Genomic DNA, 15414 nt, shown 5'->3' with positions numbered 1-15414 from the left:
TCTTTCTGAAAAACAATATATAGATAACAATATCTGTGTGGCATTTGTGAAAACACCAACACATTATCAAGACACATAGTAAGTAATCAGAAATTGCTTACTTTAAAAAAATTTTTTTTCCTAGATTTACTAAAATAAGATGGAGTAATAGTTTCAAAAGTAAATTTCACAAGGCTAGCCTTTAGGTTTCCAGGGTAAAAAAGTTTCTCTAGCTGGAAAAGGCTAATGTGAAATATGGGTAGCTCTAGCACCAATACTTTTGGTTAAATAAACTAAGTTGAAGATCTGTGTTGATCAGACTTGCAAAAAGATAAACCATACCAGGTAGACAATGTGTAAACAGAGAAACACCTGCCCTATCACAGTAGGAAAAGCCACCACTCAGGTCCCACCGTCTGCTGTCATGCAGCAAAGTGGAATCAGTGTTACCAGACCTTCTGAATTTTAAGAGAAGTTGTATGTCTAGAATTTTAGGTGAAGCCCACAAATGCTTAAAAGTTGGTAATTAACTCAAAAATTTTAAACAGTGTTAGAATCAACACTATGCCAAACAAAACACATCTGCGTGCAGGATTTAGCCCAAAGACTGAGTGTGCAACCCCTAAAAAATGCCAAATTATAAAGTCTGTAATAAATCTGTGGTATAACAAGATTATTTACTGTTCTACCAAAAAAAAAAAAATACATATATACTCCATTTATAAGGTTAAATAACATCACATACCTAATAAGTGACAAAAGTGGAACTAGAAAAGCCAAGCCCTCTAAATCTTAGCTCCACAGGATTACAGCCTCTAAAACTAGGCTGCCTCTCAACATTATCATCCATGGATAAACATTCGTGTAAAATACAATGGTGAGGCACCAAACAAGTGATTGCATACCTTTCTGTCTTTCTGCCACTGCTGATGCTCCAAAACTATGTTCTTAATATTGTCAAAAAAATCATCCTTTATCAAGCTGAGGGCTTTATCTGGCTTGGACTTATCAACTGAAATTACACGTTTCATGTTCTGATAATGATCATGAACATTCAGCATTTCCTAAAAGTAAAAAGATGAGTCCTTTATTTCTTCACTTTTTGAGGAGAAACTAAAAGGCAAAACCAACACAAAACAGTCACCTTCCAAAGAGACTTCCAGTTGATAGGGAATAACATGCTACAGTATATTGAAAATAACATAATCATGTAATCAAAATAGTACAACTTCATTAACACAGAGGTATGGATTCCAGAGGTATGGATTTACTGACTTACCTCAACAAACATTAACTAAGATATAAGATACACTTATGGGAAGACGTTGGGGAAAGACAAATCAGTCAACATACAATTCCATTCTAGAATATCACAATTATTTGTAGCATGACATATCAGTAATATCGCTACTGATAACTAAGATATTTTTATATCATATTGTCACGTTAAGAATATTTACATAGTCCTTTATGCTCTGCTGGAAATTCCTATGTAACGACTCTCATCCAACCTGCCACAGAAATCCCAAAACCTATGTGCCTGTTCCCATAAGCTTCACCATTGCTTCACCGATAAGATTCAGGATTAAAAGATACAGAGGGTAGGCCGGGTGTGGTGGCTCATGCCTATAATCCCAGCACTTTGGGAGGCCAAGGTGGGAGGATCATGAGATCAGGAGTTCAAGACCAGACTGGCCAACATGGTGAAACCCCGTCTCTGCTAAAAATACAAAAATTAGCCAGGTATGGGGGTGGGCACTTGTAATCCCAGCTACCTGGGAGGCTGAGGTAGGAGAATTGCTTGAATCTGGGAGGCGGAGGTTGCAGTGAGTCAAGATCGCACCGCCACTGCACTCCAGCAGGGGCAACAGAGCAAGACTCCATCTCAAAAAAAAAAAAAAAAAAAAAAGAAAGAAATAGAGGGTGATTTATGACACCATTTGTGGCATTATTTATTAGATCTTCTTCCACCAAAAATCTCCAGCCAAATGGGCAGATCTGTGGAGTAAGGAAAAAGACAGCATACTACAGGTGGACTTAAGAAAACCTGGCATAGGGACTTGGCTCTAAGATCAAGAGAGAACTACTGACACTTCCATCACAGATGGACATTGCAACATCTGAGTCATCCCTAACTCAGACCACTCAATTCATTTCCAGATTTTGGTAGAATCAACACCTGTTCAAGAAATGAGAAACTAGGCCAGGCACAGTGGCTGACTCCTGTAATCCCAGCACTCTGGGAGGCCGAGGCGGCCAGATCACCTGAGGTCTGGAGTTCGAGACCAGCCAGACCAACATGGAGAAACCCCATCTCTACTAAAAATACAAAGTTAGCCGGGTGTGGTGGCACATGCCTGTAATCGCAGCTACTCGGGAGGCTGACGCAGGAGAATCACTGGAACCTGGGAGGCAGAGGTTGCGGTGAGCCAAGATCGCACCATTGCACTCCAGCCTGCGCAACAAGAGTGAAACTCCGTCCCTCAAAAAAAAAAAAAAAAAAAAATGAGAAACTGATCAATAGTGGTGAGTGCTCATATATGCAGGATCTGCAATGGGAGAACAGTGTCCAGACATGGAGAGCCCCTAACTCTTTACAGTTTACAGTGGCTATACTCTCATTATTTTTACTTCATGTGATAGAGAAAGACCACAGTTTTTGAATCTGAGCTCTGTCATTTGCTCAATGGATGACAACGGGGAAGTCCCTCAACCTAAGAATCACGTTCACGTTTCGCATTTGTACAAAATGAACAAACCCACCATTGTTAAGTATTAAACAAGCTTACACAGGTGAAAGTATTCTGTAGAATGTAAAGCACTATACAAGATTAAAGAAGCCAGGCACGGTAGTGTGCACCTGTAGTCCCAGCTACTCAGAAGGCTGAGGCATGAGGATGGCTTGAGCCCAGGAATTCAAGGCCAACTCAGGCAACATAGCAAGACCCCCACTCTTTAAAACAAAAAAAAAAAAAAGAAAATTAAATAAGAAATAAAAGACAGTGCATGGACTTTGGAGCCTTATAGACTTGCACATTCAAACACAGTGTCTGTACCTTATTGTGCCTCACCTTATACAAACTACTTAACTTCTCTAAACCTCAGTTTCCTTATTTTTAAAACTGGGGGCCGGGCACAATGGCTCATGCCTGTAATCCCAGCACTTTGGAAGGCCAAGGTAGGCAGATCACCTGAGGTCAGGAGTTCGAGACCAGCCTGGCCAACATAGTGAAACCCCATTTCTAATAAAAATACAAAAAATTAGCCGGGCATGGTGGCGGGTGCCTGTTGTCCGAGCTACTCGGGAGGCGGAGGAAGGAGAATTGCTTGAACCTGGGAGGTGGGGAGGTGGAGGTTGCAGTGAGCTGAGATCGTGCCACTGCACTCCAGCCTGTGCAGTAAGAGGGAAACTCTGTCTTAAAAAAAAAAAAAAAAAAAAAAGGCCAGGCACAGTGGCTCACACCTGTAATCCCAGCACTTTGGGAGGCCGAGGCGGGAAGATCACGAGGTCAGGAGATCAAGACCATCCTGGCTAACACGGTGAAACCCTGTCTCTACTAAAAAAATACAAAAAATTAGCTGGGCATGGTGGCGGGCGCCTGTAGTCCCATCTACTCGGGAGGCTGATGCAGGAGAATGGCATGAACCCGGGAGGCAGAGCTTGCAGTGAGCCAAGATCGCACTCCAGCCTGGGCGACAGAGGGAGACTCCATCTCGGAAAAAAAAAAAAAAAAAAAAAAACTAGGGAAATACCACCTCCTCTGCAGGGTTACTATGGTAATTAGTGAGATAACATACATAAAACATCTAGCATAGTTCCAGGCATATGGTGAGTACTCAGCACACAATGTCCATTATTATAACTGTATAAATGAAGAAATAGAAATGAAATAATTTGCTCAAGGGCCTACTTACATAGCAGCGGGCTAGAATTAGAAGTCAAATGTTTTGATTCAGTACCCTGTTCTCTTTTCATTTTATTATGCCTCCTTAACCACAAAACTAGAACAAGTGCCAGAATCATGACCAGCATTCAGATCTTCTGAAATGAAGACTTAATAGCAGTTGCAGGCAGTAGAAGGAAAATTTAAAAGTATTAAATTTAAGAATTATCAGTGAGAATGGATCACAGGCTATGCTAGGACAAAAGATATACAGCCATGAAGTATCAAGGGACAAGGCTCTCAAAGCAATTATGTCACAAGCCTGAGATCCGACAGAGCCAGGATAACTTCACAGACTATTCCATTCCTAAAAGCTTCCAGGTATAGGCATTTCATAGCCTGACCCTTCTGATACACTTCTCTATTCACTCTAAAAGAGTAGACCTTTGTTCATCACCCCCAACTTAAAAGAGCTTAGAATGAAAAAGCATGTTGAAAAAGATACGTTGAAAAAATATTTACATTCTACCACCAAACTGGTCAACAGTCAGAAAAATTATAACCGGCCAACCATGGTGGCTCATGCCTATAATCCCAGCACTGTGGGAGGCCAAGGTGGGTGGATCATGAGGTCAGGAGTTCAAGACCAGCCTGCCCAAGATGCCAAAACCCTGCCTCTACTAAAAATACAAAGATTAGCCTGGCGTGGTGGCACACGCCTGTAATCCCAGGTATTCAGGAGGCTGAGGCAGGAGAATCGCTTGAACCTGGGTGGCAGATGCAGTGAGCCAAGATCATACCACTGCACTTCAGGCTGGGACACAGAGCAAGACACCGTCTCGGAAAAAAAAAAAATTAGCCAGCATGGTGGTGAGGGCCTAGCTACTCAGCAGGCTGAGGTGGGAGGATCACTTAAGCCCAGGAGACTGAGGGTCTCCACTGCACTCCAGCCGCGGTGATGAAGCAAGATCCTGTCTCAAAAATTAAAAAAAAGAAATTGTAACCAACTGGGTTCAAATCGCCTTTTTTCATTAGAATATTGATAAGAATAATGTCTTGCTGTTTGAAAATGTCCTGTGACTCTCTCTTCATGATTCACATCAGCATTTCTCAGCTTTCTGGTATCCTGAACTCTTTCTTCCGTTCTCCACAATTGCTATTCCAAACATTTTCAACTCTCAGTTCCCTGACCCCCATGATGCTCTCTTAAAGTTCAGGCAATCAGGTCTGTTTGCCTTCTATTTCTCCTCTACATAAAGATTTATAAAAATCCATTCTCACCTTCTTTCCTCAAGTTTCAAACGAAAAAGTATGCCTTCTGCTCAAGGCTACTCCCTCCATGGACTCTCAATCACAGACACACCCACCTCCTCCATAGCAGGAACCTTGCTCGCTACCTCTCCTGTATACAACCATTCCCTCTAACTAGCTCCTTACCTCAACCCCAAACATAAACATTATGTCTCTCCAATCTCTAAAACTTTACGACTCCCCTCTGCCAAAAAGACAAAATGCAAATTCCTTCTATTATACAAAGTACTTTTATCTTATTTAGTTTTCTACATAAACTCTCTCCTACCTCTTTCTTGCTAAGCTGCTAGAGGGAAAAAAATCCTAGTTCTTGTTACACTTCATTCATTTGTTTGTTGAATGACAAATTTCTAACCCCAGACCCACCTCAGACCAGTCCTTTGCTGTCCAACAAACAGGCACCGCAGCCACACAGAACTGAGTATGAAGCTTAGCTCTATTACTTCCTAACCTAGTCTCTGTAACTCAGTTTCCTCAACTTTAAATCATGGATAGAAACCCCTACTTTTAAAAATAACAATTAAAAATGTTTCAAAACACTTATTTTGCAGAAATGTTGTAGAAGTAAAACAATCTACACAAAATATCTTCCCAGAGTTCCTGCATTATACTATGTCTTCAGATATTGAGGAATATTCAGTTCCTTGTATACAGTAATTCTTAACCTTTTGGGGGGACATGAACACCTTTGAGAATCTGAGGATAGTTACAGTACCTCACCCTAAAAATGTATCCATATGAGCTGGGCGGGGTGGCTCATGTCTGTAACTGCAGTACTTTGGGAGGCCGAGGCGGGCGGATTGCCTGAGCTCAGGAGTTTGAGACCACCCTGGGCAACATGGTGAAACCTCATCTAAAATACAAAAAATTAGCCGAGTGTGGTGGCACGTACCTGTAGTCCCAGCTACTCAAGAGGCTGAGGCATGAGAATCACTTGAGCCCTGGAGGCAGAGATTGCAGGTTGCAGTGAGCCAAAATTGCGCCACTGCACTCCAACTTGGGCTACAGAGTGAGAATCTATCTCAAAAAAAAAGGATCCATATGTATGACATCAATTTTTCATACAATATGGTGGGGGAAAGGGGACATGGACCATCTCCAGGCCAGGGATTAAGAATCCTTGCTCAAAAATAAAGTTACTTTACAGAACAGACCCAGAGTGCTCTCAAAAATCAATTTGCTACTTGAATTACAAACAACCTGACAGGTTGATGCTATTGCAACATGGGGGTGACCAGCCACAGAGGCTCACACCTGTAAACTCAGCACTTTAGGAGGCCAATGCAGGCAGATCGCTTGAGGCCAGGAGTTCAAGACCAACCTGGTCAACACAGTGAAACCTCACCTCTACTAAAAATAGAAAAAATTAGTTGGGCATGGTGGTGCACAACTGTAATCCCAGCTACTCGGGGGGTTGAGACACAAGAATCACTTGAAACTAGGAGGCAGAGGTTGCTGTGAGCCAAGATCGTGCCACTACATTCCAGCCTGCGTGACAGAAGAAGATCCTGTGTCAGGGAAAAGAAAAAAAAAAAAGAAAGAACATGCGGGCATCTAAACAAACATTTGAGTAAATCTAAGATCTGATCCCTGTCTTTCAATTGTAATACAAGAAAAGACTGAGTAGGGCTGGGGAAAAAGGGAATTAACATTTATTAAGGGTATACTGTGTGTACTATACCACACTCAGCACTATTTAGGCATCACCTCATTTCAATTCTCACAACAACTGAATGAAATAAAATATTATAATCCTAATAGTAATGAGGGAGACATTTAGGCTTAAAGAAAACTTAAAAGCATGACCAAAGTGTCCCCTTACCCCCTCGTCTCCTCTCTATATGTTCTTTTGAAATATCATTGATTTAGAAGCCTGTAACCCTGTACTGAGATTTTAACCTCAAAGCAATGCTTTTCTACTCATCCTTAAAAAGATTTGTAACACTACTTATCCATGCATAAGATTTTTCTCAATACTATACACTCGAACAAAATACAAAAATATACTATCAAAACAGACTCACTGTTTTCAATGGTGGGTTTTAAAATAAATGTTAAAACTCAGGAAGTAGGCTGGGTGCAGTGGCTCACACCTGTAATCCCACCACTTTGGGAGACGGAGGTGGGCAGACAGATCACTAGGTCAGGAGATCGAGACCATCCTAGCTAACACGGCAAAACCCTGTTTCTACCAAAAATACAAAAAATCAGCCAGGCATGGTGGCACACGCCTGTGGTCCCAGCCACTCGGGAGGCTGAGGCAGGAGAATTGCTTGAACCTGGGAGGCGGACGTTACAGTGAGCTGAGATCACGCCACTGCACTCCAGCCTGGGTGACAGAGCAAGACTCCATGTGGAAAAAAAAAAAAAAAACCTCAGAAATAAATGCAGATTGTTTTTTTTTGTTTTTTAAAACGGAGTCTTGCTCTGCTGCCCAGGCTGGAGTGCAGCGGTGCGATCTCAGCTCACTGCAACCTCTACCTCCCAGGTTTGTGATTCTCCAGCCTCAGCCTCCCCAGTAGCTGGGACTACAGACGTGCGCCACCACGCCTGGCTAATTTTTGTATTTTTAGTAGAGACGGGATTTCACCATGTTGGCCAGGCTAGTCTCAAACTCCTGACCTCGTGATCCACCCACCTCGGCCTCCCAAAGTGCTGCGATTACAGGTGTGAGCCACCATGCCTGGTCATGCATATTGTTTTTTTTAAAAAAGTAAGTAAAGTCACTTTAAACTCTTGTTTTATGACCTAACTAAAGTCAAATACAAACAATAGTTTTAGTAACGGAATCCACGTATCTTCAGTCCAGGTCCAGTCTTCTACATTTTTTTTCTCACGCTATTTGAAGATTTGTAAGCCTTGATATATTTAGGCTATTATATGTCTGATACTCTATTTTAACCACTCTAGGATGCTATTTCTCTAATTACAAAAATCCGTATCCAGTAGATGAAGGTATAACCTCAATATGTAGTTGGCAATAAAACAATTTTTAAAAATTTTCAAGAGCATAAAAGAAAATTTACCTCTAATACATCAGAAGTGATAAGTTTCATCACACGATCACTTGGGTCCTTAAATTCTTCTGTAACTTCAGCTCGGTGAATTTTTTTCTTCATCCTATATGACAGCTATGTGATAACACATGTCTTTTTAAATGAGTATCTTTTAAACAGTATTTTTAAAAGTATTGAAATATAAGCCAGCACTAAAAATTGTCTATAAGTAAACACAGATAAAACAAAAGCAGCTGTAAGGGTACATCTGTTAAATATCCACGTTCCAAAGACTGTTAGACTTGTGAGGTATCCTTTCACATGCCATGCCACGCCACATGCCTACAAATTCAGATAAGACAGAAATTACATAATTTGCCAGCTAATGGCAGAACCAGAACTAGTGCTCTTCAACCTAGTGCCTCAATTACCACTAGATTAAAAAAAAACAAATGTTATTAGAAGTTTCAACTTTTCACCAAAGAATTTTTAACAATTTTGTACGTCTTTCAGTAAACTCCTCTGATGTTTGAGACATGAGCAAATGCAGATGCCAAATCTAATTTGTTCTCAAAACAATTCGCTTAATATGTGGCATCCAGATACACTGCATTTAAAAAGCAAAGGCTACATTTTTGCTTGCAGAAAAAGAAGTACTAATTAGAAAATACCTTCTCCTATTTTAAAAAAGCTACAAGGCCGGGCATGGTGGCTCACCTGAGGTGAGCAGCACTTTGGGAGGCTGAGGCGGGCGGATCACCTGAGGTCAGGAGTTCAAGACCAGCCTGAGCAATATGGTGAAACCCCATCTCTACTAAAAATACAAAAATTAGCTAGGTGTGGTGGAGGGCGCCTGTAGTCCCAGCTACTCGGGAGACTGAGACAGGAGTATTGCTTGACCCTGGAGGCGGAGGTTGCAGTGAGCTGAGATAGCACCACTGTACTCCAGCCTCGGCAACAGGGCAAGACTCTGTATCAAAAAGGCACACACACACACAAAGTTACAAGCCAGGCTGGGCGCAGTGGCTCAGGCCTGCAATCCCAACACTTGGTAGGCCAAGGTGAATGGATCACGAGGTCAAGAGATTGAGACCATCCTGGACAACATGGTGAAACCTTGTCTCTACTAAAAATACAAAAATTAGCTTGGTGTGGTGGCGCGTGCCTGTAGTCCCAGCTACTCAGGAGGTTGAGGCAGGAAAATCCCTTGAACCCGGAAGGCGGAGGTTGCAGTGAGCCGAGATGGTGCCACCACACTCCAGCCTGGGCGACAGAGCGAGACTGTCTGAAAAAAAAAAAGCTAAAAGTCTTGAACACTATCAATACTCATTCCATTTTCTGGAGATTGAGAGGTTTTATGGACAATAAAGTATAATTGCTCATTTTGAAAAAACCAAATTATTTTAGGCAACATACCAATTTGGGCATTGCTGTAAAGTGAAATGCTCTGTCTAGTCGTAGCTTCCTAAAAATATAAGCTGCATCAAAATGCTGTGCATTTACTAAATCTTGCTGAAATTTTAAAACTTCATCCCAATCCTTCAGGGCAACTCTGATCTGCAACCAGGAAGAAAAAAGACGTTGTACTAAATGTAAATATTTTTTCACAAACATATTATAATTTTAAAATACTGGCATTTTATTTCAATCATATTTAATCATATAATATTTATTATAAAAATATGGTACTTGTTTTACATTTCTGCTAAGGAAAAATAACTAAGTATTACCTTTTGTTTTGGTTGACACAGTTGGGTATTATATAATCCATATAGCAGATACAAAGCACCAACTCTGATCTGGAAGGTGTATGGAGGTAAAAAATATCGCCAAGCCAAAGCTAAAGCTTCTTTTGTAAACATGTTCTTTTCTAAATTTCTCATTCTGCCACTAATAAACAGAGAGAAAATATATTACGACTCATTAAGTGAATAAGTAATGAACAAAAGCCAAAAGTATATACTTCTTTAAACAGTAGTTATAATTTGTTGAGGATTCCATACCCGATTCTTTCATGATTCAAGCACAAAGAGATAATTTTACACCAAGGCAAAGGCAACTACTAGGTAAACATGACGCAGCTTCCAAAAGCATCAACTTTACTTGCCAAATTGAAGAGCAAGAAGGAAGCGGTTTCAAATTGTTACTGGTTAAATATTTAAAACCCATAATGTTAAAATAATCATTGTTATGTTACAGAACTATGTGCATTTTAATATATAATTGCCAAAAATGCTTGTTCTTTGGTGCTGTAAAGAAGTATCACTTGAACATAAATTTTATTTCTTCAGCAAGGCCAGTTTTTTACTTTCTGCACAAAAGGGTACAGTCGTCAGCAGTTTTGCTACACTGAACAAAGGAGACAGGGTCATTTATAACTTGACGCGTCTACTTTACTGCTGTGTCCGGTTTCCACTGGCTGGAACGGGACTTCACATTCTGTATCTGTCTCGATTAACTTGTGGAATGCTGAGAAAGGTAAAAACACTTTTAAATAAGGAAGAACAGGCTATGACTTAATGCTTGCTTGGACCAGTATAAGCACGCCAGAGCAAATATTTAGGCTAAATTGTGAGAGCTAAGAACATAAAGTACACTGATTTCTTTATTACAGCTAGCAGGTATTTAAGAATGTTAGCACAGGTCTTTGAATAAATTTTGCTTCTAAGGTAAGTTACTATTTAGTCTTAATTAGATGGGGAGGAAAAGGAAATTCTTTGAAGAGGAACCTCTACTTTACTTTTTACCTAATGAACATTTTCTCCAATACTCTCAGGGATTTGCACTAAATCTCCTCTGTCCTTGGGAAGCCGATGTGAAAAAGTTAGAGAACAACACAAAGTAATCCACACTCCTAATTGTCCAGAGCACTGCAAGCTCATCAGAAGAAAGGAGAAGGAAGGGAGAAGAGCATACTCCAGCATACAACCAAAAGCTTTGTCCAAACATCCAAGAGAGCAACAAGGCTTTGTTGGCAATCAATCAATGAAATAACATAGGAAATGTACATGAAAGGAAAATATCTTGGGCACCCAAGATCACTAAGGAAAACTCAAGGTGGAAACTGCTTAGGGCAAACCTCTCCCATTCTATTCAAAGTGACTTCTCTGCTCACTGAGATAGATGCATATGTGATTTGCCTCCTTTGGAAAAGCTAATCAGAAACTCAAAACGCAAGCATTTGTGTATCACCGATCTGTGACCTGAAAGCTCCCTCCCTACTTCTAGTCTTCCTGCCTTTGCTTCAAGTTGTCCCGCCTTTCCAGACCAAACCAACGTACTTCTTACATATATTGATTGATGTCTCATGTCTCCCTAAATGTACAAAACCAAGCTGTGCCATGACCACCTTGGGCGCATGTCAACACGACTTCCTGAGGCTGTGTCACAGGTGCGTCCTCAACCTTGGCAAAATAACCTTTCTAAATTAACTGAGACCTGTCTCAAATTTTCGAGGTTCACATATATTTTCTGTGGACATAAACAGCATAATGAATAAACTATCTGAAACTGTTCTGCTGTGCTAAGTTAACAAAAAATTTTAAAAAACAAGGCCTTAAAAAAGTCAAAGTAACAGTCTTCTTACCACTTTGGATAAAACAATGAAGCCACATTTGTGCATATTATAGGTTTCTATGTAAGACCTGAAATTAGTAGATAAAAAATGCCAGATTTTAAATAAGACATTAGCTAAAATAAATGTCTCAAAGTGTTGATGCAAGTGACTAATACACTATACAAATATAAATATGTAGAACTTTTACTTTAAAAACAGCAACAAACAATAAAGACATTTGCTCTGCAGCCATAAATACAGGCTGTATTATATCTGATTACAATGCAGGGGTGGAAGGGAAGGGGGTAGTAGAAGGACTTTTTGGGTCTTCAAATAATAAATACAGGAAAAGAATACAAAACACCTACTCTAGTTAAGGTAGCCAAAGTAGTTTCTCAAGAAAGTTCACCACTCCTCTAGTGATTCCTGCTTCTTTTATCATTTTAGGTTCTCCCTACTAGAAAATGTAAATGTTACATTTTTAGCTAAGTTTTCCTTAAATGCATTTTTCCCCCCAAGAAGTGGTACAGTGGAGTATTAACGGATTTTAGAAACAGGCAGATAGTTTCCAACATCTGCTATACAATCCACTATCTTTATAATGGTGGAGAAATTACTTAACCTCTTTAAGCCTTAATTTCCTCATCTATAAAACAAGGATAATTATACCTGCTTTTTATAACTGTCTTACGCAATAAATAAAGCTATAAATAAATGGCATTTAGTAGCCATTTAAAAAAATTAGTCTCTCTCCTTTTATTAACTGTACAACAAACAGCTCTTCATCCTCCATTCCTTGCAATTTAAAAACTACAAAGGTAATTTGCTTCCACTGACAGAGAGAAAATGAGTTTTTACATTTTGTTCAGAAAAACCGTTTTAATCATAAGGTTTAACTCATTCAGAAAATCAGTTATTTAGCCTTTTTAATATTATATGTACTATGGTAATAAAAATAGATTCATCCAGTCACTGTCCTCACAGAGGTCAGTCTACTTCAAAGGAAAATTTTCAAACGGTAGTAATAATGAACATTTGACCAGCCTGGCCAACATGGTGAAATCCCGTCTCTACTAAAAATACAAAAATTAGCCAGGCTTGGTGGCACGAGCCGTAGTCCCAGCTACTCGGGAGGCTGAGGCAGGAGAATCTCTTAAACTCGGGAGGTGGAGGTTGCAGTGATAGGAGATGGGACCACTACACTCCAGCCTGGGTGACAGAGTGAGACTATGTCTCAAGAAAAAAAAATAATAATAATGAACATTTATTGAGCACTTAGAATGTATTTCTAATACATCAGCTCATTTAATCTTCACAACTACTATGAGGTTTATCATTGCCTCTATTTTACAGATAGGGAAACTCAAGTAACTTGCCCCAAGTCATAGCGGACCCTGCAATCAAATGCAGCCAATTGGGTTCCATAACCTATGCCCTTAACAATCCCACATTGCCTTTTCAACTATACCATTACAACAAAATGTGTAAAGCGGTGACATAAAATAAAAACAGTGTGCTATGGGGGGAAAAACATGAACAGCGTACTGAGTCTAGAAGAGCAAAAAAGACTTCCCCCGAGGAAGTCATTTGAGCTTAACCCTGAGTGAAGAACAAGGTGGACAAAACGAGAGCTGCGGTGGAAACTCCAGGATTAGGAAAAGCCTGTAGAGGGCCCCCCCCCAAAAAAAAAAAGCAGCTGCTGGAGCAAGAAAGTGCGTGCATGGAGGGGACTAGCAGGCGAAGCTGGAGAGAGAGGCAAAGGCCAGTGAGGAACGGTCTTGGCAAGTCAGAGAATTCAAGCGTTATCCCAAAGGCAATAGGCACCACTACAGAGTAATCAGAGTAATAAGCCGGGGAGTGATAGAATCAAATTTGCACTTTTGAAAAACAACTTTGGGCCGGGTGCGGTGGCTCACTCCTGTAATCCTAGCGCTTTGGGAGGCCGAGGCGGGCGGATCACGAGGTCAGGAGTTCGAGACCAGTCTGGCGAACATAGTAAAACCCCGTCTCTACTAAAAATACAAAAAATTAGCCGGGCGTGGTGCCGGGCACCTGTAATCCCAGCTACTCGGGAGGCTGAGGCAGGAGAATCACTTGAACCTGAGAGGCGGAGGGCTGCGCTGAGCCGAGACCGCGCCATTGCACTCCAGCCTGGGCGACAAAGGGAGACTCCGTCTCAAAAAAAAAAAAAAAAAAAAGACAACTTTGGTTGTTGTAGGAAAGATTAATTCCATCTTGAAGGGTTTTGTCTTTGCTTGTGTGTCCTAGAACAAGACTGGGGAAGGGCAAATGATAGTGGCCTGGGTCAGGGTGGAGGAGAGAAGAGTTTAGAAAGGAGGCCAGGCAGAGACGCATATTTGGGAGGAGGCCCCAACAACCATCAGGGCACAATGAAATAGAGCAGGGAAAGCGCGTTGCCTGAGCACAGGGGAAGGTCCAGGAGTGATGGAGGCAACCTTCGGTAACTGCCGCTCTTCTCAGCCCTTCGCAAGTGCAATATCGCCGGGAAGGAGGCAACTTTCTACACCACCTGCGGGCAGGGAGAGGCGGGTGGTGGACAAGAAACACCCACCAGAAGATAGTCCCGAACTTCATGTTTCTCCAGAGCTCCGTGAAGGCCTCGAAGCGTACACTGTCCGTCTCCTGGAAGCGGCTGAGCAGCGCCTCGCAGTCGGTCTGCAGGCCCGGAGGAGTCCCCATGGCACCCGAAGCCCGCACGCCTCCGAAGCCCGCACGCCTCCGAAGCCCGCACGCCTACTAAGCCCGCACACCTCTAACGAACTAGCCAGCGGTGGTCGCCCAGGAAACCAAGCCCGAACGGCCCGCCCCCTACGGCGTGCGCACACGCGCTCCGTGACGCATTATCCGGCACCTTTAGCTCCGCCTTTATCCGGGCTCTTGCCACCTGTCGTGTGCTTACTGCGCGTGCGTGAAAGCGTTCTGATGTTTTACTGGCTGAGATTGCTTTCACCCAGAGTGCTAAGATCCACCCTTCTTTTGAAGAGGTTTACGTCTAAAGTGTGTTTGCCCACGAGCGGTTTTAGGTCTTCATTTTCCGCTAGGTTATGTAACTTGACTTTACCCTTACTAGCACTCTCCTTTAAAGTGACCCTAGTGTGACATAAGTGAACTTTTGAGCTAGGAAAGAACAGTCCCAACCCCAACCCCACCGCCACGTGGAAAGAGAAGCTAAAGAAGGCTTGCTAGGAAACAAACTGCACTCATTCTCCTTCTGGTCATCGAGAACCCTAATACTCTGTACCCACATAATACGATGCTTAATGTGTGGCCCTCTCTTTGTAGCCTTGGTATTCTACAACCACTTTTGAAAAGAAGAGCTGCATTTCATACCCTCTTGTAAACAGCCCTCCTCCTGCCCTGCCACGCATTCACCCCTGTGCTACATAGTACTTAGCAGAAAATACCTACTTGTTATATTATTATTTGGATGAATTGCCTTTTTGTGTACACGCTGCCACCTAGCTTCCTTCCTCCAGGAGATAGCTATGGAGTAACATTTTGAACTTTAGACCATTGCTCTGATTGAAAGGTATGCTATCATTCTTTAGAAGAGGTATCCTGATATAATAGAAAAACATTGGGCTTTCTGTCTGTAAATGGAGTATCAACTCACTTTACTTTTCTGATCCTTGACCTTTTTTTTTGTTTGTTTGTTTTTTGGATTTGT

General features: G+C 41.6%; 1 protein-coding gene across 3 annotated transcripts in view; it reads right to left on the bottom strand.

Annotated features, from left to right (window-relative positions):
- The window catches only part of SNAPC1 (small nuclear RNA activating complex polypeptide 1), a 33887-nt gene extending 19263 nt beyond the window's left edge, over positions 1-14624 (bottom strand). The window contains exons 1-6 of one of the 3 annotated variants that reach the window (XM_063715587.1): positions 14498-14514; positions 14299-14463; positions 9901-10060; positions 9587-9727; positions 8201-8305; positions 885-1043 (exon numbers count right to left, since the gene is read on the bottom strand). In XM_063715587.1, the coding sequence (XP_063571657.1) occupies positions 885-1043; positions 8201-8305; positions 9587-9727; positions 9901-10060; positions 14299-14426 (693 nt within the window). In that variant the 5' untranslated portion in view covers positions 14427-14463; positions 14498-14514. Of the gene's footprint in view, positions 1-884; positions 1044-8200; positions 8306-9586; positions 9728-9900; positions 10061-14298 lie in introns of all 3 variants that reach the window. The other 2 variants (XM_009249139.4, XM_054530718.2) reach the window with 2 other exon arrangements.
- Between the last annotated feature and the right edge of the window lie 790 nt (positions 14625-15414).

This window comes from Pongo abelii, chromosome 15 (genome assembly GCF_028885655.2).
Source record: "Pongo abelii isolate AG06213 chromosome 15, NHGRI_mPonAbe1-v2.0_pri, whole genome shotgun sequence".
In the NCBI taxonomy this organism is placed as follows: Eukaryota; Metazoa; Chordata; class Mammalia; order Primates; family Hominidae; genus Pongo; species Pongo abelii.
The sequence above is the reverse complement of the archived record's forward strand: the minus strand, read 5'-3'. Positions and strand labels throughout refer to the sequence as shown.